The 14,190-nt window shown below is 34.0% G+C and overlaps 1 protein-coding gene across 2 annotated transcripts in view; it reads right to left on the reverse strand.

Annotated features, from left to right (window-relative positions):
• LOC145249667 (RUN domain-containing protein 1-like) overlaps positions 1-14,190 on the reverse strand; it is a 480,843-nt gene that overhangs the window by 348,981 nt on the left and 117,672 nt on the right. For both annotated transcript variants that reach the window (XM_080111452.1, XM_080111453.1), the window contains exon 4: positions 1,788-1,880. In XM_080111452.1, coding sequence (XP_079967578.1) covers positions 1,788-1,880 — 93 coding nt within the window. The remainder of the gene's footprint in view (positions 1-1,787; positions 1,881-14,190) is intronic.

A 14,190-nucleotide genomic window follows, 5' to 3' on the forward strand; every position in this document is an offset into this window, starting at 1 on the left:
CTGGCATCAATTGAAATGAATGGCTCTCGTCTTCAGGAGGCCTCAAGTTTTGACAAGCTTCTGGGCTTGACCATTACTCCTGATCTTAAATGGAACACGTACATCAAATCTGTTGCCAAGGCCGCTGGAAAAATGGTGGGATCTTTCTATCGATCCGGTAAATATCTCACTGCTGATGCTATTCTCTGTCTATATAAGAGCCAGGTACGTCCAAGGATGGAATACTGTTGCCACATCTGGGCAGGAGCTGCTAGAAAGGACTTGTCCTGCCTTGATAGAGTTCAAAATAGACTTCATAGCCTCGTAGGAGATGTCCTTTTCTCCTCCTTGCAACCTCTATCTCACAGAAGAGATGTTGCGAGTTTGTCTCTGATGTATCGTTATTTTCATGGAGAGTGTTCGACTGAGCTTCAATCTATGGTCCCCCCTCGCAAAACTTTCACAAGAAACACTCGTCTAGCTGTAAACACTATCAATAATTCCCCCCACTCTTTATCTGTGCCTAAACCTAAACGTAGATTCCATGAACAAAGCTTCTTTCTTAGAACTGCACGCCTGTGGAATTGTCTTCCGTTTCCTGCTTTCCGGCTGACTACAATATGGTTGTGTTCAAGTCTAACGTAAATAAGTTCTTGATGAGCCGTTCCATATAAGTTAACAAATTTACCGAATTTTCATTACTAATGATTACTATATTGTCTAATTTCTACTGTACACTCTTTAACACTTATCCTCGAGTGGCCTCTTGGCCTTGATAATGTATTGATGCCAGTGTAAAAAAAAAAAAAAAAAAAGATAAGACATATCGTCTCTTAAGGAAAATAATATAATATCTGTACTGAGATAGAGCACCTTGAAGAAAGCTTCAAGTCTTACACTACACAACCCCACTTATTTTTTTCTTGTATTGATGAAAAACTGACTATTATTACATTCCCAGATAAAATAAAACTACTGAATCAAAAGGATGAAATAGATATTAACTGCAGGTATTTTTGTCTGTCATTAGGTTCATAATTACTGCTACTTAAAGAGTAATTGTTGTATTGCACAAGAATTGGTCACTATAATCTTGTTGCTGTACTGGCACTTTCTTTTTGAGTATTGGACTTTATGTGGATATCAACTATGTGGACAGCTTGCTGCATCGTATATTTCTTGAAACCTACAGACGTAGGGATGTAAATACCTACAGCTAACATGCCAAGCTTGCAATTTGTTAATCATGTGTGTTGCCTTGATGAATGTGCAGCAGAATCAAGTGCACGACAGAGGAATGGCTTCTATTATAGCATTCCATCAGATCATCACTACATTTGATTTGTAAAAGTCTATAAAAAGTCATATTTGTGCTTTTCATCCCAAAGTTTTACATGTCATAGTGTTAAAAGCAAGTAAACAGCAACCATATATGCATAGAGGATTTTGCATTTTGGGAGAAATAAAAACAGTTCTCAATCATGTTTGTAAAAATGTAATAAAATATGCAGCAGTCTTGCTAGATAATGTTCGTCATTCAGTGATCTGTTCAAGTCATTTTCAGGAGGAATGGTTGATTCAAAAACACGGATACGCAAATATTTTTAATGTTGAAGGAAATAACCACACACTAAAATGTAAACATAAAAAATGATTTTTTGAATGCTGAACAGAAAGGCTCAAATAACAAGGCACACATAAGAATTAATCTTTTTAATGTTGAATGGAAGAAAAACATTTTATAAATGATGAGAATTATAAGAAAAATATTTAGTCTAAATTATTGGTGAAAAAAAGTGTATTTCTACCGATAAGTTATCACTTTCTGTGTTAGGCAAAATACAACCGATGACATCCGGAACTCCTTGGAAGGCAAGTTGTTCGAGTTCTTTGAGAAGAACCTGCAATAAAGAAATGAAATCAAAATAAGAAGATTTCAATTTTGTAAAATAATTGAACAAAAGACATTTTTTTAGCAAATAACAATGCTCTCCACTCCAATACTATGAGTGGGAAATTTATAAAAATTAATAAAGGAATGGAAACTTAAATTTACGTTTTTTGATATGACAGAGTTTTATAAGAACCCGGGATTTTTAAATAAGAATTTATTTTCTGATTGACATTTTAAAAGCTTAAAAATTACTTTCATTAATACATAATCCCACATGTATTTCACAAGTATTTAAAATTCCAAAGTGATTTAGAAGCCTTTAAACTGATGATTAAAACGTAAAGCCTATAATGAATGAATTCAAGTTTAAATGTAAAAAAATCAAACAGTATTATTTATTTGGGCTTGTAAACTAACAGTGAATGAAATGAAAATCATGTGAAACAACAATGGTTTTTCATGGGATGGATTATACATAACATTTAACACATATTTTTATGTTAAAATTCAGCAAGCACTTATCTGTTTAGACATATGCTTCAACTCAATCACATTTTTTATGAAAATCACTCTAAACAAACCCACTTGATGCTAAAAAAGATGGTTAAAGCAAGAAAGATGATTATTGCAAAGACAAGAGATGTCTGTTGAGTCTACACGTAGGAGGAAAACAGTAAGCAGGAAGAGAATTCCACAAACCTGCAGTTCTTGGAAAGAAGTTACTAGAATAGGAAATTGTACAGAGAATTGATGAAGATAAACATGTCAAATAAACAAAGAAGCAGGCACTAAATCAGACAATTATGAATATCAACACATGCTATAATAGTATTTTTGGAGGATTTTTTTAGGGGTTCCAATTTGGGCAAGTAATTTTTGAGAAAACCCAATTTTAGAGGAACATTTTTAATGAAAATTGTTTTTAGGTTTATTATATGTGAAAGAGAGAAATGTTAGATTATAAACACAAAATAATGAGTTCAGAGGCATAAATTCACATAAGATATGTTTAAAATGGAACAAACAAAATAATGAGTTCAGAGTTCACATAAGAGATATGTTTAAAATGGAAGTTTACATAAATATGTAAATGTAGAATGTTTGTTAATATTTTAGAGTTTTTGAGTTCATATGTTGATATATTAAAGAAGTCTGATTAAAAAATTTAAGAGCCGTCAATTACCATGAGTTTAAAAAATTGTGATCCAAACTTCCCCACTCAATTACAAAAATTACATTTGATTAAAAGTTATTAATAAAAATAATGTTCATTTGATGTGTGTGGTTTTCTTTGAAGAAAAGTCTAGCGAGAAATGTTATAAGCATTAAAATGTATATATTTGTATATTTGCTTACAATCAACATAAATCAGCAGATGGTAACAAAGGGAATCAAGCAGTCTGCATGTGTGTGTCACATTCTGAAAGAGTGTATATGTGCATGACTATGTGATTGAAGAAGCCAAGAAGTGTAGCAATTAATGGGTGATGTATAATATTAATGTTAGCACTGTCGGATTTTTCTTGTCTTTTGAAAGAAAATTTGGCCTTATATGGGGTCAAAGTGGCTCCAGAAAGGCTATTTTGAATAAATCATCTGATTGGTCCAAAATATTGTTATTTGCTTTTAATAATTCAGGTGGATGCCTGCACAAATTCGATTGTGCAATTGTGCAAAAATGAATTTAAACATTTCATTTTGGACACCAAAGGGATAAACTTTACCATTACATATTTATGTTATGCTCAGTCTTTATTTGCAGCATACATGCAAGTGTGACAATGATAATAAAAATATATATAAAAATTTGAAAGTGGCTTGTGGCTCCAAGGTTCTGATATATCAATAAAAGGGATTCTCCAGTTCAAAAAAAAAAAGAAAAAAAAGAAAAAACAGATAAGAAGAAAGAAAGAAATGAGAGAAAGTTTAAATATAAATATTTATTTTTACAAAATAAATGAAAGATGCAAAGAACAAAATAAAGATGAGATATAGTATGAAGAAGAGAGTTTAGTTACTATTATTTGACAAAAATTGCATTTAATCATGTGAAATGAAATAAAATGAGATCTGACACGGTACATTGATGGGTGTCACAAGCAATACTCACAATAAGGTGCAAAAAGTTTAAGAAAAAAACAAAGTTCCTTTAACTTATGGTAATTTCTGAGGTATTGACAGTGGTCTCTGTGGGTGAGATATGGTGATTAGGAAGAACTAATATTCAATGAGGGGCTATTGCATTTATAAAATAGGTAGCTGATGGTAAATCTGTCAGGGAGCTCCTTGGTAAAAGGGATCTTGGTGAAGTAAATCTATGGTGAGGTGTTATGGGCTCAGACCATTTAGTTGGATCGATGGGTGAATGATGGTGTGATTCTGGTTATACTTTTCATGTGGTGTATTGATCAGTGATGGGAATTGTAATGCTTCCAGTGGATTTTTTGGGTTTATATGAGGGTTGCTATTTCTGATCTCATATAGTCTATATCAGCCTCCTTGAGTACATTCATGCTGCTTTATCTTTGGCAAGATATTTTTTTAGATGGAACATTTAAGAACATTTATTTCTGCCCTCTGTTTTTTTTTTTTTTTTCATGTTTGGCTGGAGCATATAACACTATCCACTTTTCTCTCTTCTCCATCTCTTCTTCCTGGATAACAATTTTGTCCTTTTCTACTTCCTTTAGTAATGCATTTATTATGAGTGTTCTCATTTTCTGTTATATAGATGTCCATCTGAGAAACAAGGGATTGTAGGTGAGAAATTGGTGTATTTTTTTCCTCTTCAAGGAGGTCAGATTCTTTGATCTTCTCAGCCAGGATTTTGCATAATTTATTTGTCATAGTAAACAGGAAAATAATGGTCATCTTCTTTTGTAGAAAATGTTTTTGGGATATATTTTTTCTTCTTTTTTTCCCTCTTCTTCCTTTCTCTTGAGTTTGCTTTGCTGCTGGTGATGTTGTTGGCATGTCACTAATTTCTGCCTGTTGATTGATCTGCGCATTCCTGTATTTTGTGATAAAATTCAGTTCGGACTTGACACTTGAAATCTGTTGATGTACTATCTTCTCTCCATCTAAACAAGACGTTAAAACGTTGAAGTGAACTCGTTTAAGTTATCTGGCAAAGTTTACAATATTGAAGTGATTGCGTCTAAGTTACCTGACCAAATCGTATGTCGCTGAGAGAAATCTACTTCAAGTAAATCCAAGAAATCTGTCAAGGACTTGGCAATAAAATATGTCAGAAAAATACTAGCTTGCAAGAGAGAAGAAACATGTGGGAAACATTCTCACGAGGGAAGATTGAATTAGAAGTGTCTATTACTATAACTAGATATTTTCTTCTAAAGCCTAAAGGAAATGGATATGTCTGAAGCAACAGGCATTTTAAGTCAAAAGAAAAGAATATTTCTATCTTGAACAAACTCAAAAAAGGAACGAGGAAGTTTTTTTTTTACCAGACTCTCCCCTAGAGAACATTATTATACAAAGAATGATGTGCATTTTTTCCGATTATTCCTTCAGAAAAATCAGGAAATAAATTCCTCGCTATGAAAGAACACCTTCAGAACATTATTCCAGATAATAATCTTTGTCTACAGATATTTCAACTAATCTACGAGAGGATTTTTTTTTAAAAGACGATATTACAAAATGTAAGCTTAAATTGTAAGCAAAGGGAGCAATTTTTATTTCAACTATGCCTTTCTAAAAAAAAAATCCTACATTGGTTGAAATCTCATATCACAGCAGTAAGTAAAAAAAAGGCCTTCTTAATCCATCTGTTTTTCTTTCTTTCGTAATTGCTACCACTCAAAGGACTTTCTTTGTAGCTGAGAGCAAAATCTTAGCAGCAGACAGCTTATTAACTTTTGGGGGGACTCTAATTTTTTTTCTTTTCTTAATAAAATTGTTTGTTTCTATCCACCAAGTTTTCTAATTTTTTTTTTTTTTTGTTGCTTTTCTTTGTCTTTGTTTTGGTAATGATTTTATACGTTGAAGTCCTTTCTTTGGAAGTGATGGTAATCATTTCAACACTTTGGTAAGATTTTGTGGAACCTGATTAAAAAAAAAGGGGGTTGGTTTACGAATAGTGGAAATTTCCCCCTTTTATTTTACTATAGAAATTTTGCTACCCCACCTCCTGAATTCGTTTTTGGTGGTATAGTTTATTTCACGCTGTCTGCTATGCTCTCTGATTTTTTGCTTTCTTATTTTCTTTTTTTTCTAACCTTTGCCAATTTTGGTTGCCACATTGTCTTTTTGCTTAAATTTTGGTGGATTATTTTTTGGAGTGCCAAGAAGCATGTTATGTCACTGCCTTTCCTTTTAAGAAAATCTGTAACTGTTGGGATTTGTTCAATTACTCCCTCCCTCATCTTGTTATCTGGTGTCTCTGTCTTGGTCACTACCATCTTACTCTCTTACTGACGTAAGTCTTGGTGGGCTGTTCTTGGGGGTGGAGCATAGCTGTGTAAAAATTGCTTCCTCTCCTGCTACTACGACTTCGTTGGTGTTAGTTATATGAAAATCAAATTGATGATTACTTGAAATCTATGAATCTTATAGAAAAACAGATTGCCAATGTTTATTTGATAGAAGAGGTTGATGAGCTTATGATCAAATCCTTTAATAAAGAATGTATCTTGTTTCAGATACAAGTGTTGGAAAAAAATGTCTAACTTATGACCTCCTAAGGTTGATGATTCCATTGAACATTGAGAGTCTACTGTGAAAACCAAGGGTCCTAACTTGGTTCCTAAGATTGAGTGCTCTAAGTTCAATAAGTTTCTGGAAACTGATCAGTTGGCCTTTCTGAATTTCAGTAGGGAATTTTAGAATTGCATAGCTAATCTTCACTGCAATGCTTTAAAGCTAGTCATTTTGAAAAATTACATAACTGGTCCACTTTCCAGTTAATTAAACATTTGATAGTATCTGGTAAAAATTATCAAGTAGAGAAAACTATCGCTAGAGAATTTTGGGACGAAAAGTATATAATTTACTCAATGTTTTCTTCTATATTATGTACTGACAGACTAAGTAATGTTTCTGCCGTCAGGAAGTTTCTGAGTATTTTGAAGGCTCAGATATATAAGCTAAAAAATTTGTTTGGATTAAATTTTTTGGAAATTGAATCTCCTGGATTGGTTGGTTGTTTTTGTTTTACGGCATATCAACCCTTTTCAGGTTATTTAATGCCGAATCCAAAGATTTTGAAGAACAATTTTTTAATAGAATATATTTGTTGTTTTCAAGTTCTATTTAACCCATAGTTGGGACCCTATCAGGTACTACCACTCCGGGTCAGAGGGGACCTGGGAGCAATGGTAATTAAAGGGTGGCTCCACACTCCCCAAAGCCCGCAAGCTGGGGCCTCACCACTGGATATAGTTTAAGATCATATCCAGGACCGAATCTCCTGGGAATTAATTGCTTAGCCACATGGTTTTTGGCAAGTTACCGGCTTTCTTGAAGACAGAATTAGTTCACAAGGTTGGAAATAATTTTCCATCACTTGAGGAAATATTAGATAACTGTTCTGCAATTTCACATATGTTGGATTTTTGTAAGCAATTTTCACATACATTGGATTTTTGTAAGCAAGATTCTTACCCTACTAAGGTTGTGAATCCTGCTAAGAAGTTTTCTTTGCTTAAGTATACCTCTGCTATCAAAAAACCTTCCACCTGGGAGTATTCTTATACCAAGGCAACTAAAGCAAATTACAGTTGTATTTTTTGCAGAGTTAATGGCCATTGGGGGTTATTCTTGTAGTTCTTATTCTATGTATGCTGTAAGACTTAAAAGATGCAAAGAGTTGGGTTTGTGCTCTAAATATTCAAGTCCTCTCCATGATGAGAAAAAATGTTTCTGTGACAAGAAGGAATTTGGTACTTGTTGGACTTGCAATAGAGAGAGACATTGCAGAATTTTGTTCCCCAGTTTAGTTAGTTCCCCTACAATGGCTAATGCCTGCTGGCTTAATAATAATTTGTCAATTCTTACCAGTTGTTAAAATCTCTGTCGATATAGGGTGTGATAAACAAGTATCCTTCAATTGTTTGCTCGATACAGGTAGTGAGATCTTATTTATCTTTTAGTTTGTTGAATAAGTTTCCTGGTTTAGTTTTTCTCTTAAAGGATCATAAATTCTTAATTAAAACTTTCTTGGGGAAAGAGCTAAAAAATTTGAAAGAAATTGACCTTAACGTGAAGTTCCTTCAAGGAATCCATTCTGTGTCTTTCTTGATTGATTAGAATTTAGATCTTACTTTCCGTATTAATGGCTTGACTTCTGTAATTGAAGATTTTATGAGACATGATGTCGAGCTGATTATTCTGAGTTGAACAACAACACATTGCTCGTCCATGGCCTATTGAGAGTTGATGTGATTAAATTCCTAGGACCTATGAATTTAAGTGGTGGGGGGACATGTTTGGAAGTTCTCTCAGGGCAAGGTTTTGTTCGGAAGTATAGCTGACTTTAGATCTTCTCAGACAGAAAGATTTGTTTTAAGTTATGCTCAGATTGTCAACAAATATTCTTCTTGTGATATTATTCATGTTTACTTTGTACTGGACTAATTGGAATACACTGAAATTTGGAACAGTTACAGAGAGTCCTCTGTTGATAGAACCGTTGATAGGTTGTATAGTTTAGAGACGATAGTTATCGTAGACGATGAAGAAAATTTAAGCTTTTCATTGTTCTATTAGCTTTGGCAACAACTGTTATCATATAAGTCTACCCTGGGGCAAGGATAAACTAAGTACTGTAATCTCTAACTACCAGGAAGCCCTGTTAGTGATAGATCGTGTTTCTCGTAAATTATCTGAAAAGGGATTTGTACCTTGAATATTGCCCAGTGTTTAAATAAGACTTACAGTGCACAATAAAGATTCGTCCTGTTTTCAACTGTTCTTTGAGAACAGGAAGAAAAACTTTTTTCATGAGTGTGCTTATGCCAGAGTAAATTTGTATTCAGATATGCTCAGATTGATATTCAAATTCAGGACTAATTGGTTCGTCCTTTTGGCAGTCATCAGAAAAGCTTTTCTGATGATTAAAAAATGAATTTGATAAAAACCGTTTCTGTTTTTTTTTTTTTAAACATTGAAAATAGACTATTAGGTCTTAGGTACATGACTCTCATATTTGGGTTTGTATCTAGCCTATTTATTGTGAAGTATCAGGTCGAAAAACATCCACCGGGTGTTTGTAAGGATTTGTTACTTGAAAGTTTTTATGTTGAAGTGAAGACGAACCAGTCTCCTGCCAAATCTTCTACAGTTGTATTTAGATGCTGTAGCGGTTATGCAGAAAGGAGGTTTTTCTTTGAAAACTTGCTGCAGTAATAATGAACTGGTTGCGCAGCATATGAAACTTGATGACAATTACTCCTCTCATGGAAATATGTATGAAAAAGTTTTGGGTTGCCTTTACAAGCAATTATCTGACAAGATGAAATTAAGTTCTTGCATAGTTGGAAGATATATCTCTACTAAACGAGAAATCTTGTCCATGAATTCCTCAGTCTTTGATCTGATACAATTGGTATTACCTGTAACTATTAAAGGTCAGATAATTCTGAGCAAGCTCTGGAAATCAGGGATTTTCTGGGTGTTCCAGAATGTTCCGCATGATATTTTAATCTCATGGAAAAGTCTTTATCAAGAACTAATTGGTATTGGAAATCTTGAGTTCAACAGATACTCTGTTGATACAAATTCTGTTGCAATCTTTATAGTATTTTGCGATGCTTCAAATCAGGCTTACAGTATTGCTGAATATTAATATCAACATGGTGAAGCTAATTCAATTTTTGCCAAGACAAAGGTAGCTGCTAAAGAGGACCTTACCCACATTAAACTTACTAGTTGTTTATATGGGTGTTAAACACGTTTCTGTGCTGGTTAATATGTTCTTTTCCAAAATGTTTAGTGAAATCATTATAGCGGTGGATGCTTAAGTCGGGTGGCTCTGGCTTCTATCCGATACTATTAACTTGAAGTGTCAATTTACCAGAAATCGTTTAAAGGATATTAAAACAATGATTGTTGATTTACGTAAGAGGAGATATAAGGTTAAGTTCAAATATACCAACACAGGAGATTATCCTGCAGACTTCATTACGTGAGCCATCTCTCTAAATAAATTTAGAAGGTAAATGGAATTTTGGTTGAACCTGGTTGAAGGGAGATAACTTGGACTGGCCTATCTTTGGCTTGACCAATAAAATACTCACTAATGCATACACTAGGTATGAGGATGAGTTATATGATCTTTCCATAATTAATGTAGAAAGATTTTCCTCTTTAAACAAGTTGATAAGAATATTGGTTTTTAAATTTATATTCAAAATAAAAAAAAGTGTCGATTGTGATTTTAGTTTTAAGGCCAGATCTTATTTGATTAAGCTTACTCAAAGTCAATTTTTGTTCAGGGAAAAAAATTATTTTGATAAATCCTCCTGTAATGAGATTCATTTACTGGTATCTAAATTCAATATCTGGATGAAGAAGGGTTGATATGTTCTTGTGGATGAATTGACAACGCTACCTATTTTTCCAAAGATAATATGCATCCTATTTTGTTGCCTAGGTCATGTCATATGACTCGTTTGATTGTCATGGGTTATCATTGTTAGGTGCAAACATTTGGGAATAGTTGCAACTCTTTCCAAACTGTGCCCCTCAGGATTTTAGTTACTTAAGGCCAGACTGGCCATCAAAACGGTAATCTCTGGTTGTACTGTCTGTAAAAAGTAAAACTATTTGTTTTTTAAGTATCCCAAGTTGCCCCAGCATCGGATTAATTTGGTTAGGCCTTTCATGCATACTAGTATTAATTTTATGGGTCACTTGGGAGTTCCGGAATTAACGAAACTAAGAAAATGTATATATTGATATTCACATGTTTTAATGTCAGAGCCATTCATCTGGAGCTTGTGCCTGACATGTCTGTTTGCTCTGTGGTATTGGCCTTTTTGAGATTCTTTAATATGTTTGAAGTTCATTCACACATTTATTCTTACAACGCTTGTTCTTTTGTTGTTGTGGCTTGATAGAGCAAGTTTATTTGTCAAACGAGTTTAAGAAAATTATGACACTTATATCAACATCAGATCATACCTATGTACTTGGCTTGGTATTGGGCAGTGTGCGAAAGATTAAGGTGGTTAAGAACTGTCTTTTTAAGATAGTTGAACAAACGAAGTTGGATTATTTCCAACTCCTAACGGTCTTGTCTGATTTGCAATGACAGTTCAATGATTGTTCTGGCAATTCAAGTTTGGAGGTAATTAATATTCTCACAAGGACAGATTGAATTAGAAGTGTCTATTACTATAACTAGATATTTGCTTCTAAGGCTTGAAAAAAAAATGGACATGTCTGAAACTGCAGTCTTTCTAAGTAAAAAGAAAAGAATATCCTAACCAGATTAAAAAAAGAAATGAGGAAGTTTTTTTTTTACTGGATTTCTTGCCTCTTCACAGAACCTTATTATACAAAGAATGATGTGTATTTTTTCAGGTTATTCCTTCAGAAAAATCAGGAAATAAATTCCTCGCTATGAACGAACACCTTCGGAACATTATTTCAGATAATAAGTTATCTTTGTCTGCAGACATTTCAACTAATCTACTAAAAAAAACCCGGCAAAACGTAAGCTTAAATTGTAAACAAAGGAAGCAATTTTTTTTTTTGACTTTGTTAAAAAAAAAAAAAAAAATCCTACATTGGTTGAAATCTCATATCACAGCAGTTAGTAAAAAAAAAGGCTTTCTTAACCCTTCTGTCTTTCTTTCTTTTGTAATTGTTATTACACAAAGGACTTTCTTTGTAGCTGAGAGCAAAATATTAGCAGTAGACAGATTATGAACTTTTTTTTGGTTCTAAGTTTGTTTTTTTTCTTAATAAAGTGGTTTGTTTGTTTCATGCAAATCCAGATATCCATCTTCCTGATTGTCATTGTAGGAAATTAAGTTCCAGAAAATTTAATGGATTTAATAAAATGCTCTATCAAATATAAAGAAGTTAATGTAAAAATGTAAACAATGCACAGATATGTGCAAATGTTGTGAAATTACTCGAAATAATGCTGTAAAAGATGATGACACTAATAAAGACAATGATAATATTAATGAAGTGATATAACAAATGATGTTTTTTAAATAAAACACTATACGATCTTATTCATTTTATTTTTTACTTTAAGTAAACTGCCATAAATGGATGTAACTTGAAGAATAAAAAAGAAATACAAGCTAAATTTCTTTTGAACAAGCCGAGTATGCTGGGTCCCCCTTTATGAGTGAAACACTTTTTTTTTCTTTTTTTTTTTTACATAGGCATCACCACATTATCAAGGCCAAGAGGCCACTCAAGGATAAGGGTTAAAGAGTGTACAGTAGAAATTGGACAATATAGTAATCATTAGTAATGAAAATTTGGTAAATTTGATAACTTATATGGAACGGCTCATCAAGAACTTATTTACGTTAGACTTGAACACAACCATATTGTAGTCAGCCGGAAAGCAGGAAACGGAAGACAATTCCACAGGCATGCAGTTCTAAGAAAGAAGCTTTGTTCATGGAATCTACGTTTAGGTTTAGGCACAGATAAAGAGTGGGGGGAATTATTGATAGTGTTTACAGCTAGACGAGTGTTTCTTGTGAAAGTTTGGCGAGGGGGGACCATAGACTGAAGCTCAGTCGAACACTTTCCATGAAAATAACGATACATCAGAGACAAACTCGCAACATCTCTTCTGTGAGATAGAGGTTGCAGTAAAGAGAAAAGGACATCTCTTACGAGGCTACGAAGTCTATTTTGAACTCTATCAAGGCAGGACAAGTCCTTTCTAGCAGCTCCTGCCCAGATGTGGCAACAGTATTCCATCCTTGGACGTACCTGGCTCTTATATAGATAGAGAATTGCATCAGCAGTGAGATATCTACCGGATCGATAGAAAGATCCCACCATTTTTCCAGCGGCCTTGGCAACAGATTTGATGTATGTGTTCCATTTAAGATCAGGAGTAATGGTCAAGCCCAGAAGCTTGTCAAAACTTGAGGCCTCCTGAAGACGAGAGCCATTCATTTCAATTGATGCCAGATGTGAATCAGAATGTTGATGATGTAAAGAGAGAAGCTTGGTTTTAGATGCATTAAAAGTAACCAGCCACTCCTTTCCTCATTGTACTACGTGCTCAAGATCAGAGGAGAGAGAATTGGAGAGAACTTGGTCATTTACTGTCTTAGATGTGCTACCATAAATGGTAGTGTCGTCAGCATAAATGTCTACAAATGATGTAAGGATGTGATTTGGAAGATCATTAATGTAGATCAGGAAAAGAGTTGGGCCCAGGATGGACCCCTGAGGGACACCGGCATTAATACTGTGAGCTTCTGATTTTTGCCCCTCAACTACTACTCTTATGAACCTATCAGAAAGAAATGATTTAATAATTGAGAAGACATTTCCAGCTATACCATAGCTACAGATCTTATGAAGTAAACCTTTATGCCATACCCTATCAAAGGCCTTAGATATGTCAAGAGCAATTGCCCTAGAAAGGTTGCCTCCGTCGAGAGATTTGCTAATCCTATGAGATATAACTGTAAGCACATCTGCTGTAGATCTTACTTTCACCATGACTAATGTTTGTGCAAAATTTTTAAAAAATCCAAGGTGTAGTTATTGAGAAAAGGATGAACAATTTGAGGGCAATTTTACCCTATAATGTCCTCTAGTGGGGAGATGGCAACCCTGGAAAATCCGTCCTGGCAAAAATCTTCTCTCATCATGACTAATGTTTGTGCAAAATTAAAAAAAAAAAAAATCAAGGAGTGGTTATTGAGAAAAGTGTGAACAAAAAACGGACAAATGGGAGTCAATTACTAGCTCCAATCCCCCCTTTGTCAGGGGGACCAATAAAAGTTGACAATTATTGTATACTAGCATGGATGCCTGGCATTGCCCGGGTGTTTGGAGGTGTGTGTTGAGAAAAAAAAGTTGTAGTAGGAAGGCAGGCTTGAACCTGTACAGCGAAAGAGGAAAAGAATGGGTAAAAAACGTGACGTCTTTGCTGTTATGAGCACTGTCAAATCAGAAGTGACATAGATTTAAATTAAGGCTAGACAATCGAAAAGAGGGATGACTTTCGAAAATATCTGTGAAAAAAGCGACCCCTCCCTGTAGAAAAGTGCCCAGTTGAGGGTGAAGAAATTAATGTTTTTAGCCAATTTTTCAGTATTTGTCGTCTGAATAGTCGAGCTTCAAAACAATACTGATCTTGTGAA

The sequence above is a fragment of the Euprymna scolopes genome, chromosome 28 (genome assembly GCF_053919585.1).
Source record: "Euprymna scolopes isolate OS-2025 chromosome 28, ASM5391958v1, whole genome shotgun sequence".
In the NCBI taxonomy this organism is placed as follows: domain Eukaryota; kingdom Metazoa; phylum Mollusca; class Cephalopoda; order Sepiida; family Sepiolidae; genus Euprymna; species Euprymna scolopes.